The sequence below is a fragment of the Triticum urartu genome, chromosome 6 (assembly GCF_003073215.2).
Source record: "Triticum urartu cultivar G1812 chromosome 6, Tu2.1, whole genome shotgun sequence".
Classification (NCBI taxonomy): domain Eukaryota; kingdom Viridiplantae; phylum Streptophyta; class Magnoliopsida; order Poales; family Poaceae; genus Triticum; species Triticum urartu.
Window position 1 is genome coordinate 471211906 of NC_053027.1, and position 13206 is coordinate 471225111.

Genomic DNA, 13206 nt, shown 5'->3' on the forward strand with positions numbered 1-13206 from the left:
AAGGAATCATCTCAAGTTGGCATATACATAAATAATATTGAAGGCTACAATGCAATAACGTTGACTAGTTCCACGTGTGGTCACGCAGGGAGCACACTAGCCACTTGGTCAAACATCAGTTTACCTTAATTACAGTACACACCACCCGTACCGAAGCAAGTTGCACGGATATTCGCCCTTTGGGAACATCCAATAAAAAGAAGTTGCACAAACATCAAATTGCACATTGCAACAACATTTGGAATCGACTCAGTTGGACTTGGACCCAACGACTTGTCCTCTACCCCACCCATTCCAAAATTTATGTCTTCTAGGACACTGACACAGTCTTCAAGCCAGTTTCTCTACAAACATCTTGTCTTGCATAAAATAATTATAAATTATAAAACTATTGTTCACAATAAATCCAGGAATTCTATTCTTTTAGATGGTCAAGCTTAGAAGTTTGGAAGGGCGAAAATTAAAAAAGTGGCATATATTTTGGACATGAGATAGTATTTCGAGATCAAGAGAGCTTTATTCATTTGACAAAGGGTTTGCCTACAACCATCATCAACAACATGAACAATTGGCAAATGGACCTACTGGTGCCACACCTTGCTAGTTGCGGGTATCATTGATCAGAGCATATATAAGTATCACTCTCATGAGTCATCTTCTGTTCTGTTCCCCCGTGCTCATTTATATTTCATATTGTCTCCAAAGATACTTATTTTAACTCTGCTTTTGAATCACCACGAGCATAGTAGCACAATGGTGGAACTAGAAATTATCACATGTGGCTACCAGAGGCTTGCAATCTACAATGTAAGACCCTTAGAACAATAAATCGGGTTTTTGCTCCGGTGCAGGCACTTATTTAGAGCAGGTGCTTATTTAGACACATTTTTCATAGAAATTATCATAAGTGCTTAAGAAAAAACCTGTTTATTTTTATAAACTACTCCGTCCGTTCACAAATATAAGATGTTCTAACTTTTTTTTTTCGAATAAGATATATATAGACATGTTTTAGTGTGTTTGTTCACTCATTTCAATCCGTATGTAGTCCATATTGAAATGTCTAAAACATCCTATATTTGTGATTGAAGGGAGTAGCTAATACCATGTGCCGTCATGTGAGAATTTATAGCAATAAATTTACTAAGAATAAAATTAGAATATTGCCCCTTCACATTCTCGACATATACAATGGTAGTAGACCTAGCAGCAAATGGAGGTTGGCTTGCATGTTATATTTCATGATGACCTTCTATCTTGGGGGCAATGATTTGCTGTTGGAAAAAATGGTGATGGTGGGGGCTTTGCCTGTGCTTGATAGCAAGTCCTGAAAAAAGGAATATGAAAGGATTGAATGTACCTAATGATGTTGAGGCCTATGTGGCATGTGTGTATGTTGACAGAAGTAGAAGTAGTGGGGGTCAACTATTTAGTTATAATAATAGATGATACTGTTGATGTGAGAATTGGTCGCAATATATTTAAATGGGATTTAGTTGTATGAAACGTGAATACTTAGATTAATAATAATAAAATTCCTGCGGATATTCCTTATAATTAAGTTCCAACAGAAATCCTGTTGGGATGTGATTTCTTCCTAACATCCCCAGCTAATATGATGTGCCTATTATATGAATATTTATTGGGCCCTAGATATCAAGGGTTTGTAGTGTCATAAGAATCCTCCGTCGGTATTTGAGAACCAAGGTATCAAATCCGTGAATACCCCCTACAAGCCAATGACCGGCGTTGCACACAACTAGACAACTTCTTTTGGTCCCCAACTTAGTCTAGTGTGATTGCTAATCTCACTAGCTTTGCTAGTTACAAGAATTAATGTATTTAGTCGTTGGAAATGTTTTTTTTGTTTGCAAAGGAAAGGTCCATAATTTCACCAGTGGCATCTCTCCAACGCAGCATATGTGTGGTGAACAAATTACAGTTGCATATTGATTATCGCAGTTTTATATTTGATCATACATGTCATGATTGCACATAGGCATTACATCCTTACATCTCTATAGACTATTATCTAACTGCATCTATAGCTAATATTCCACTCTGAAACCACTATCCAATATGCATCCCAAAGTATCAAGTAAAATCAAAGCATTGCGTTAAGCAAGATTCTTTTGCGGGGGATTTTTTTGGCGGGAATGCATTAAGTAAGATGACATAATGTTGATAGTGTATTCTATATTTCTATTTACTTCTAATTCATTACCGAGACAACTAGGCAACTATCTTTTACCCGTAGTGACAATAACACACAATAAGCCTTGTCACTGAGATAGATTACTTGCAAGGTTAAGACCTCCGCAGTAGTTCCATCAGTATCCTCAATGTTGCCTCCCCTTCCCTTTCCACTTAGTAGTAGTGGAAGTCTAGCCACATAACACCAACAGAAACCTCCAGTAGCAATAGTACCTACCAGCACCACCTCCATCTTCCTCTGACCAGGCCATATCGTGTTCTCTCGCTCAGCCTCGCCACACAACTCGCACGCCGCCTCCTCGTCTCCCTTGCTCGTGCGCAGCCGCTGGCATAGCTCCCCGCCAGCTGTGAGAGTCTAGCTACTGCACAACCGCGAGAGGGATAAATAGGAGTCCCTGCCATTGCCTCCCCATCAGGCCTCGTCTCATGTTGAATCAAGAGACGGATCCGTGTTTTCCCCGCGCGCGCCTGTGTGTGTGGCAGCGCCCCCGAGCAGATAATGCACACCCCCTCTGCCTCTAGGTCTAGCACATGGGCTGGGCCCTATGGGCCTAAGTGAGCATGGACTGGGCCCATGTCAGTTCAACAAGCAGCTCATGCGATCTTTGTATTAAAGAACAAGAGAGAGTAGATGCCACATAGCTATTGTTATGGACTCATGGACTAAGTGGGACTACTCACACATGGTCATTGGAGCAGCAACATTGATGAAGATGGCTCTAGCTGAAATTCACCTCCCCCCCCCCCCCCCCCACCCGTAGGTACTGAGGAAGACCTCTAGACTGGATTGCCTCGGTTCACGCATATCGGAAGTAAGAAGTGCCAGGGTACGCCTATGGGCTCCACATGCCCTGTTGGCGCGCCTCGGCGCCGGGGGCCCGGCGGGGGGGGGGGGGGGACTCCACCCCTCAGGCCCACTTTGTGCCCCCTAGGTCCTTTCCGATAAAGTGATTTTTGATGATTTTTCTGGTTCTGAAAAATATTAATTTTTGTTGTAGAAAGACAACATGCACGCAAAAGATGATAGATACCTTTGAGATGTATCAGCTACGGTTGGCCCTCGTGGCTCTTCTTCGATGGGTTTGATCCATTATGCTTATCTTTCCGTCCAATATCTTTTTTACTTACTAGACTCATTTGTACACAAAAAATAGAATAATTTTTCTGTGAAATCCTACGTTAGCAATAATTATTCATGAGAGAATTTGTTCGAGGATATATAAAAAAGTAATCAGAAAACTAGATACATTTTGGACGTATGAAAAGCTCATGCAAAATAAAATAAAATCATAAGTGCATACAATACACATGCATATACCAGGCGGCAGGCCTGGCTAGCAATCTCAAAGTTTGAATATGCAAAAAATACACATGCATATGCACGCGCCTCACTTGGGGAAATGAACTCTTAGACTAACCTCTTGACTGAAAAATGAGGTACTACCGAGTATCCATCGACTGATCGTTGACATGAGCGCGCATGCGTAGACGATAAAACAAGAGATGTTTCGATTAAGATGGCGTAGCCAGCGTGCGAGCGAGCGCACGGTGTCGCCTGCGGGACAGGACAGGAATCCGCCGCCGTCGCCGTCAGGAAGCTCATAATTCCTTTGACTAGCTTGGCCCATGATATGCCACAGCGCGGCTTCTCCGACGGGCGGGATTCCGGCCGGTAATGCCCTCGCCGTCGCCGTCGATGGCACGTCCGTCCCGATCCCCCGCTCCGTCTTTCCACGCCCATCTTTTTGACCGGGAATATATATCCCCGATCCCTACGACCGTCCCAAAGAGCACCACTCTAGCAGCTGCGGCCGGACTAAAAGCCAGACCTAGAGCTGTCCAGGTCGAGCGGTCGGTGTCGATATACTATGCCTATATGCTCGTGTGCTTTCTCGCATGCACGTACGGCTCACCCTCTCCTCTTCTTTCCCGGTGACTTGTCCACTAGCTAGCTAGCTCCAGGTGTAGATCAGATGAGCCATTAGCGGTCAACTGCATGGCGATCTATCAGCACGGGCCAATCGGCTGCCTGGAGGACGTGAGCTCCATAGACGCAGGATCTAAGCCAGCGTTGCGTATAAGCTAGCAGACCGTTCTCAGACGTTAACCATTGTTCCTGACTTTAGCCGATTTAGAGGCCCAAAACCCTCTGGTTTTGAAGCTCAAAAGTTGCACAAACCTGCATATTCTCGGTCAAAATGACACGCGCGCGCACCCGGGCCGTGATGTTAAAGGGCTGCTGCTGCTGCTGTATGTGGCGCCATTATTTCTTGACGTTGAGACATCCGTTGAATTAAGGTTATCTGGTCGGCAGTGTAGGGCATATTTCCGATGGTGTTAAAGGGCTCCTGCTAGTATGTGGTGCATTGGTTTTTTGGCGTTGAAACACCCGCCGAATCGTGGTTAACTGGTCGGCAGTGTGTCTGTGTGGTGCATTATTGTTGTTCCATCCCTGAGAAGTGATAGGCAGCATTCTCATGTTCAAATCTCAACTGGCCTTTGGTGTACAAAATGCCTCTGCTTCCCTGGCGCTGAACGCAATATCTATGTTGGTATATATGTGTAATCCATTTGGTTAGTAGTTACTCCCTCCGTCCCATAATATAAGAACGTTTTTTACACTACACTAGTGTAAAAAACGCTCTTATATTATAGGACGAAGGGAGTAGTTAGGTTATAGTTTGCAGCCAAACAAAGTGCCCATAATTCTGCAGTTACTTTTGTACAGCAACTAATAGTAGTTCCACATGACATAGTTTAAGAACTCAAACAAAAAGCCTGAGTTGAGACACTAGTGTTTCCAAAAGTGGGATAAATACCGGTTTTACGGCAATGTTGTTTGTGTCATATCATTTATGAAAATCATAGAGAATGAACGTTCTCTCCATAATCTCCTATTGCGACTTCCTGCAACATCGTGCAATATATACATCACGTTGTAGCGGCGTACGTTCATTATTAATTTATCTCTTATCCTTTTTACACGAGGTGTGTGATTATATTTTTTCATGAATTTTGCAAGTTAGTAAGGCAATTAATTCCTTTCATCCACATACATGGTTTCTTTATAAGGGGAAAACATGTCTTGAATGGCACCTGTGATGGTGCTATTTTTGTTCTTTTTACATTGCAATGGTGCTAATTTAGCAATGCCACATATATTCTATATATGACGATCGATGACGTGGAAGAGTATAGACAATATAAGTTATTTGCTTTCTCTTAGCTAAGATGATCTCTTGGAATGAAAGACAAGACAATTCACGTCATTGTACGAGATGCTATCTTTCCATTACATCTTTTTTTGCGAGAATCTTGTCATTGCATCTTATCTTAATATATTTTAATCGTCACATATTTGTCTACGCCTTGTAGCGTTAATCATTTAATCATTTCTAGATGGCACGGAACGTATAAGAGAACACCGTCTTGTCATGCCCTGATCCGATATTGAGATAATTAGATGCTTGTGCTGTTGTGCACTGGGAGTCACGTAGGGATGTGAGTCTCTTGTATCATTAACAGCGCCTGCATGCAGGTCTAGTTATTCCTCCAATAATTCTACACCTACTTGAAGTTAGCAAAGTTTTACGTAAATCCTTCTCCCTAGTCGTAATGAAAGTATCATAGCTAGTATCATGCATGCCAAGTAGGCAATTTTGATGGTGTGGCATAGAATTAAATGAAGAAAGAGATGGTTGAGTATCATACAATGATACCGCATCATAATAAATGCAATGCTACTATGTATCATGCATGGCAATAAATAAAGTCATCTATGATACTAGTACATGATACTATGCATTAAAGAGGTAGTATCACACACTAGTACCATATGCATGATTACTACCCATTACAAGCAGCCTAATTATCTCTGCCCCCTTGATTTTTAGGAGTGGACCCCATCCTCCCCTTAGGTCCAATAGTAATCCTCCACATAAGTCTGTTACGTAGGTCTAGCATTGCTCTTATTCCTCAGAATGGAGCAATGACAGTCTAAGGGGCTTTTCTCGTGAAGGTTCCATCTCTGATCTCTCGACAAGGCTGGCCTATAAATAGGCGTTCTCACACCGTTCATCCTCGCCAACCTCGAGATCTGAGAGATCTTGATCGACCTGCACGAAGAATCTGTGGAGCGTGATGGACAGCAGAAGGGAGTCCGCGGAGACCCTGAGGTAACAAGACGTTGAGAAACGCCATTTTTGTTACCCTAGTGACCTGCTAACATACTGCAATAGCCGGTAGCGTTGCGTAGCTTGAAGATAGGCTGCTCCGAGAGATGATGGGTTCTTGCCTGACTGAACCATGTATGTGTGTGCTGTGTACCAGGAACAAGTGCTCGGCGTGCTTCCGGCAGTACAACAAGATGGAGCACCTTGTGGAGCACATGAAGGTGTCGTACCACTCGGTCCACGAGCCCAAGTGCGGCGCCTGCAGGAAGCACTGCCGCTCCTTCGAGTCACTCAGGGAGCACCTCATCGGTAAGCTACCAAACGCAACCACTGCCATACCTCTAGCTGCATGCAAACATCTATAGCTATGGCATCAACAGCAGCTAGTTGAACTGAACGTTGCTCCTTGTGATCTTGATCTTGGCAATGAAGGTCCGCTGCCCAAGGCGGAATGCGCGCGCGTCTTCAGCGCCCGGGGCTGCGGCATCTGCCTCAACATCTTCGACAGCCCCGCCGCCGCCAGATATCACCGCCAAGCCTGCCAGTACTCCCGCGCTGCTCCGGTAATTGATGTTCTCCACTCCGTTCAACCGACACCATCGACCTCTTCTTAACATGGATGCTATAGCTCCCGGCCAACTTTTCACTCACTTCTTTTGTCTTCTTTTTTCTCAGATGCCAAAGGGCGGCGCAGGTGGGCGCGCAGTTGCCATGGCCTGCAAGATGGTCGGAGGAGGGAGCGACGGCTCGGTGGACCTCTGTGCAAGAGTGTGCCTTATTGGAGAAGATGAGAACATCATCTTCCAGACCTATGTAAAACCTACAGCTCCGGTCACAAACTACAGGTAGCACACCTTGGAATCCATTACCAGTCCTGCTTACTAGCCAGGCAATGATCAACTAGATGGATTATTTTCTGAAGTGCAAAAGATCAACCTGACCATTTGGCTCTTCAGGTATGAGGTGATTGGGATAAGGCCCGAGTACTTGAGGGACGCAATGCCACTGAAACTTGTGCAGAGGAGGATCCAGGACATCCTGTGCAACGGGGAGCCGCTGTGGAAGATACGGCCGAGGAGCTATGGAAGGGCAAGGATCCTTGTTGGGCATATCGTGGACCATGACCTCGAGCGCCTAGGTTTGGACTACCCAGCATTCATGATTAGGTACAGATCATTGCTCAGTGAGCTACAGTTTGTTCCTACTATCTCTTCCTCAATTGCCTCAAAAAATATATTATTTTCTTAACAACAATTTATCTATGGACGTGAAGGGACACTGCAAAGTACCCACCGCTGATGAAAACCAGCAAGCTGAGCAATACCCTGAAGTACCTCACACAAGCATATCTTGGGTATGTCACTTTGATAACTGAGCTATAAAACAAACTCTCTGAACCCTTTGGCCATTGCCTAATGCTCAAGGGATTGCCCCTTCTATCCCGTTGTAGGTATGATGTCCATACTGGCATTCAGGATCCATACGAGTACTGCGTCGCGGCGATGAGGCTATATATCAGGATGAGATCACAAGCTCACCCGAGAGACTACGCCTCCGGTTCAGGGGAGGTGCAGAATAACTACCCGGCCTGGAGGCAGAGGGAGATGGAGAGGATGAGCCCAGAAGAACTCCTGGCACTTTCAGGATCAGACTACTACTGCTGGTGCCTGGACCCCTAGACTGATGATGAGCTAAAGAGAACAAGGCAGGGCCGGCCGACTGATGTTGGTTTGGTCGTATTCCATCGGTAGTAATACGTATGTCTAATTATCTTTGGACTTATGTATGGTGGGATTGAGTATAATATTGGTGATCAAAAGTTGTATCAGTCATATTTAAGAGCAATGATATATAGTAAGAGGCTTTCTACTTTGCTTTATGTATCTAGAAAATGACAAACCCAGCTCAATAGCTACACAAGAGAGGCAGATAAACAGGCCTATAACATTATACATATATAATGAAGGTACATTTTATACAGCTTGTCAGACTATGTCAGTGTCAACATACATCATACCGCAGAAGATCATACCTGCGCGAACCAGTGATGATCTTGTATGTGCATAACTATAGAAATGCCTTACATTTGTGTCGCTAAACTTTAGGGGCTGTTTTAGCGTCTGCCTGTGTGTCTGCCTGCTTGGGGTCTTTCTTATCCTTTTGACTCCTATTTAGCTTGATGAACTCAAGACACTGTCGAATGATTGTCAGCACGGTGAAATCTGTCCCAAAGTCATTCTTGATGACAGGGGGGTGGAGGAGGTTGGAGCCACTGTTGCTCCAGGTGTAGTTCTCGATGAAGTATACACAATCCGTCCTTGCCCTGAAGGAAACCTCTCTTAGAAGCTCTTCAGCTTGCCTTACTGAACTCACGGACTTCTTAAAAGTCAATGCAATAATCAAATTAAGCCCTGTAAACAGATGTTAAGTAACAATTAGTCTAAGCCTCGCTAACATATGAAATGCATAGTTATGTATGTTGTTTGTAACATCCAGCCTAATTGATAACTTGGGTTGTCATCACCCTTAACTCCAAACACATCTAACTAGGACGTATACATATAGGATACTAGAAGGATTGGGTGTGCTTCGCTGCGCCGCTTGTGTTGTTCGGATATCACAAAGATAAAAGTTGGTTTGGCGCGTGGGGAAGATGATTAAGTGTTTTTTTTACAATGCGATGTTTTAGTGGGCTTTCTTGGTGGTGTGATTCTGTGTTATCCACTAATCGACCAATACTTAGGTGCGTAAGTTTCTTGCCTTGGTGGCTGCATGTACTATATTAGTGCTACAATGTCACATGTTGATGCTTTTTTTAGATGGTGAGAGGGTGCACATGACTGATGTGTTTTTACAGGCTGGTTGTTACCGATTAATTTGAGAAACCGTCGAAAAATAGTGAATCAAATAAAAAATTAAATACCTCAACTGAATGAGAGCTCGTCGAGAAATAGTTGACCAGGTCAAAATCATGAACCAAATCCAAAATTGAACACCTCAATTGAATGGGAGAGCTCCAAAATTAAGGAGCATAGTGAATTAAATACTCCCTCCGTTCCATAATTATTGTTGTGCCAGGACACTAATATGGAACGAATGAAGTAGCATATATCAGAGCATCCATGTGATTTATTAGTACAAAGCTTATCATCAAATAGTCAATCTTTTGATCACCAATAAAGGCTGCATCTCAAACCACCATGATTCATACATGCAAATGCAAGCAAAAGTGAGCATTCCAAATCATTGCAAATCCCTGATCTAAGAATATAACACAAGGAAAACAATAATAAGCTATTTAGTATATGTTGTTTGTAACATCCAACCGATTAGAAGGGATCATCACCTACACTTAACTCCATATAAATCTCCTTTTGAGAGCTCCACATAAATCTTACTGAAACGAACGGCACATGACTGGTCTGGCAAGTTTCTTGTATCAGACATATGATGGAAAGTGTTTCCCATAAATCTTACTGAGGAAGTGAGAAGTAGACCATAACATTTAGCAGAGAATCCATGTTGATTCATTTGGCGGTTACAGAAGTGATTCTAGATCACAGCTCTTGTTAATCCGCAAGATATACTCGATTGATCCGTGGATTGAATGGTTGGGCCGCAATTGCAAGCAGGGAATTCCCCACTCGTGCCCTCACGGGCTCAAGGGCCAATATATATAAACAGTACGACAAACCAGTCACGCGAATTCTCTCCGTCTCCAAAAAAATACGCGAAAAGTTCTAGAACCTTCTAGAAACCAACTGACCTTTCGCCCTCGCGGCCGCAGAGATCTCCGGCAGGCGCTTGATGGCGGCATTCCGCTCCTTGGCGGGCGCGTCGCATCGCAGCACCAGCACCACGCACTCCGGGTTCCCGCTGCTGATCGCGTCGTCGATTGCATCCCTCGTCAGCCTCGCGGCGTCAGGGAGCGGCGGCGCATCCAGCAGCTCCACCACCGCCTCCTCCGCCCCCATTTCCCCGTCCGCGCCGGAGACCACCGCCTTCACCTTCAGCCGCTTCCTCGTGCTGTCGGACCCGCCGCCCGGCGGCGACGCCTCCGCGCGCAGCAGCAGCGGGCCCACCTCGCCGGCGAGCGCGCGGCACGCCGTGTTCACGAGCGAGCTCTTCCCGTGGGCCCGGAACCCCGTGATCAGGATGGACGGCGGCGGCGCGTCCTCGTCCCCCTGCTCGTCGCCGCCGCCGTCGGCGCTGTCGCCGTCCTCGTTGCTGGAGACGAGGGCGGCGACGGCCTCGCGGATGTCCCGGCGGAGGGAGGAGACCGCGTCATCCCGCAGCAGGCGCGCCGCCGCGACGATCGCCAATGCGCCGGCGGCCGCCGCGGCGGCGATCTTCAGAAGGAGGGGCAGCTGCCGTGACGCGGGCATTCGGGAGGGGGAGGCGGCGGCGGGGCGCCTCTTCGTGGAAAGAGATTTTGCGAGCGGCTGTATCGGGAAGGGCGCATCGGGTGTTACGACGGTTTGTGATAGATTCGGTATTCCGTAAACGGCACAAGGCGTGGTTTTGGGGGAAGGTTTGGGAGAATAAAGCTCCATCTTCCGATGAAGCATTCGACCTGCAAGACGAGCACGACTAGAATATGGGCACGAGCTGCTGTCCTCTCTTTCTTTGCCTATATGGGATTTCACGAGGGTCATGTCTGATTTGTCCCAAATTGTGAGACATGGTTTACCTTCCAAGAGTGCTTTCGTGAGTCTCTTCCCTCTTCCTCCCTCCCCCAATCCATCCATCTTTTCTTTTTCGAAAGATGTTTTTATAAAAGTTCATCAACAGTGCAAAGCATCTCAAACATAATAAAAATCACATCAAAGTTTTGAGACCATCAGATGACCTTTACCGCTGTCAGAATACGCCGATGTCGCCGCTCTCCTACCGCATGACAGTCAGAAAGTCTTCGTGCACGTGCCACTAAGGACAGCGTCCTGGAGCCGCAATCGTCGTCGTTGAACCCTTTATTAAATTTTAACCACCTAACACCAAATCTCAGCACATGACAAGAAAGCCTAATCTCACCTTCCCAAGGAGATGATAGGAATCTACACCGGAGCTTGGTCGACTACGTCCAAATGGACAAACTCAGGGAGAATTGAAGCCCAGAAGACAAACTCGAAGAAGAAGCGAAGCCATCCGCCTACGCGCTGATGCGAGAACTGAAAAACTCTAACCTAAACTACTAACCAGAATGGAGGCACTAGGATTCTTCTCCCCGCCACTCGCCGTCGAGCGGCAAGAAGAGAGGAGGCGAATCCACAGGCTCTCTAGTGAAATCTAAGGAAAAGTTTGCCTTAGCCGTCTAAGAATAGGGAAGAAAACGAGAGGAAATCTATACGACACAACATATACACTAGTAGAAAACAGGGCTTTGGTCTAGGCCTGGCCAGCCCATTCGTCCCGGTTTAGTCACGAACCGGGACCCATGGGGGCATCCGTCCCGGTTCGTAAGCCCAAGGGGCCGGCCGGGCCTCGTGGGGCATTGGTCCTGGTTCATGTGTCCCCTTTGGTCCAGGTTCCAGACATGAACCGGGACCAATGAGCCTCGCTCCTGGCCCACATCCATTGGTCCCGGTTCGTGGCTGGAATCAGGACCAAAGGGGCCTTTGGTCCCGGTTCCAGCCACGAACCGGGACCAATGAGGTGCCTATATATACCCCCTCGCCCGCGAGTAGAGCACTTCACTGCTCCGTTTTTTCTGGCCGGTGAGGGGAGGGTTTTGTGGTGCTCTAGCTCACCTCCTATGCACATGAGGTGTTTGATGAAATGCCCGAGCCACACTACTTAAGCTTTCTCCTCTCCAAGCTCGACCTCCAGGCTTCATTTTTCTTAAGATTTGTCTAGGTTTAGCGGTTCGTCATGTCCCGTCCCCGTCTTCACCGCCGTCGATCACTCGCGTCGATCTCGTCGCCGGCACCACCGTGGTGAGCCTATTGTTCTTATCTTCTTTCTAAAAGAAAAACATTCTTACTTGTATGATTTAGATCAATTGTTACCTTGGTTGCGATTATGATCGCATTTTCTTACTTTTATTATTGTTTGTTATTATATAGTGCGATGGTTTTGGTATCCGTCTCCGTCGGCCCTCGTCCTGTATATGATTCAGATGTGGTATATATATTATCTTTTATAACTATTTGGTTCATTTATTGTTTATGACAATTATGCCGACCAACGTGACATAGATTTTTTTATTTAGGAGGTACGTGAACCGGAAATTCCAACCAACCCTATTGTCGAGAGGTTAAATTTAGTTGAAGAAGAAAACAATTACTTGAGGGAAAAAATTAAAAAAAATTGAGAAGGAGAAGATGATATTGGAGTTGCATGTTGCGGATGTTGTCGATGATCACAAGATCAAGATGGATGCAATGCGCTTGAAGATTAGAAAGATTAGAAAATATGTCATTCATACCGAGGCTTGGTATCATTATGCCGTTGGATCAATTGTTACCTTGGTTGCGATTATGATCACATTTGTTGTTGCATTGAAATGTTTTACATAGTTTCAATGTATGGTTTAATTAGATGCTCTGGAGAGCTATATGTTGTTCAATTAGAATTATGTATGTACTTTGGTTTTAATGTGATGATGAACTTCTATTAATTTGGCCACTTATCTATTTATGATGTTTTGTAATGGTTTTTGACACACTTAATTATATATAATGCACGCAGATGAACCGGCAATGGACGTATGGTGACAGACACACCTCCGAGTACATTAAGGGCGTGCATAATTTTCTCGAAGTGGCTGAGGCAAACAAGCAGAATGGTTTTATGTGTTGTCCATGCCCTATATGTGGGAATA

The 13206-nt window shown here is 45.4% G+C and overlaps 2 protein-coding genes across 2 annotated transcripts; one reads left to right on the forward strand and one right to left on the reverse strand.

The window, feature by feature from the left end:
* The first annotated feature begins 6302 nt into the window (after positions 1-6302).
* Positions 6303-8262, forward strand: LOC125514307 (RNA exonuclease 4-like). Its single transcript, XM_048679620.1, has 7 exons — positions 6303-6389; positions 6544-6695; positions 6819-6949; positions 7062-7231; positions 7343-7552; positions 7660-7740; positions 7837-8262. Exons 1-7 carry the CDS (start codon positions 6355-6357, stop codon positions 8063-8065), a joined length of 1008 nt encoding a protein of 335 aa, XP_048535577.1. The 5' UTR covers positions 6303-6354; the 3' UTR covers positions 8066-8262.
* Positions 8263-8400: 138 nt separating this feature from the next.
* On the reverse strand, positions 8401-10999 carry LOC125514306. The gene is made up of 2 exons (XM_048679619.1): positions 10153-10999; positions 8401-8797 (listed from the first exon to the last, which is right to left on the reverse strand). The coding sequence occupies exons 1-2, from the start codon at positions 10952-10954 to the stop codon at positions 8481-8483; spliced, it is 1119 nt and encodes a 372-aa protein (XP_048535576.1). The 5' UTR covers positions 10955-10999; the 3' UTR covers positions 8401-8480.
* Positions 11000-13206: the final 2207 nt, after the last annotated feature.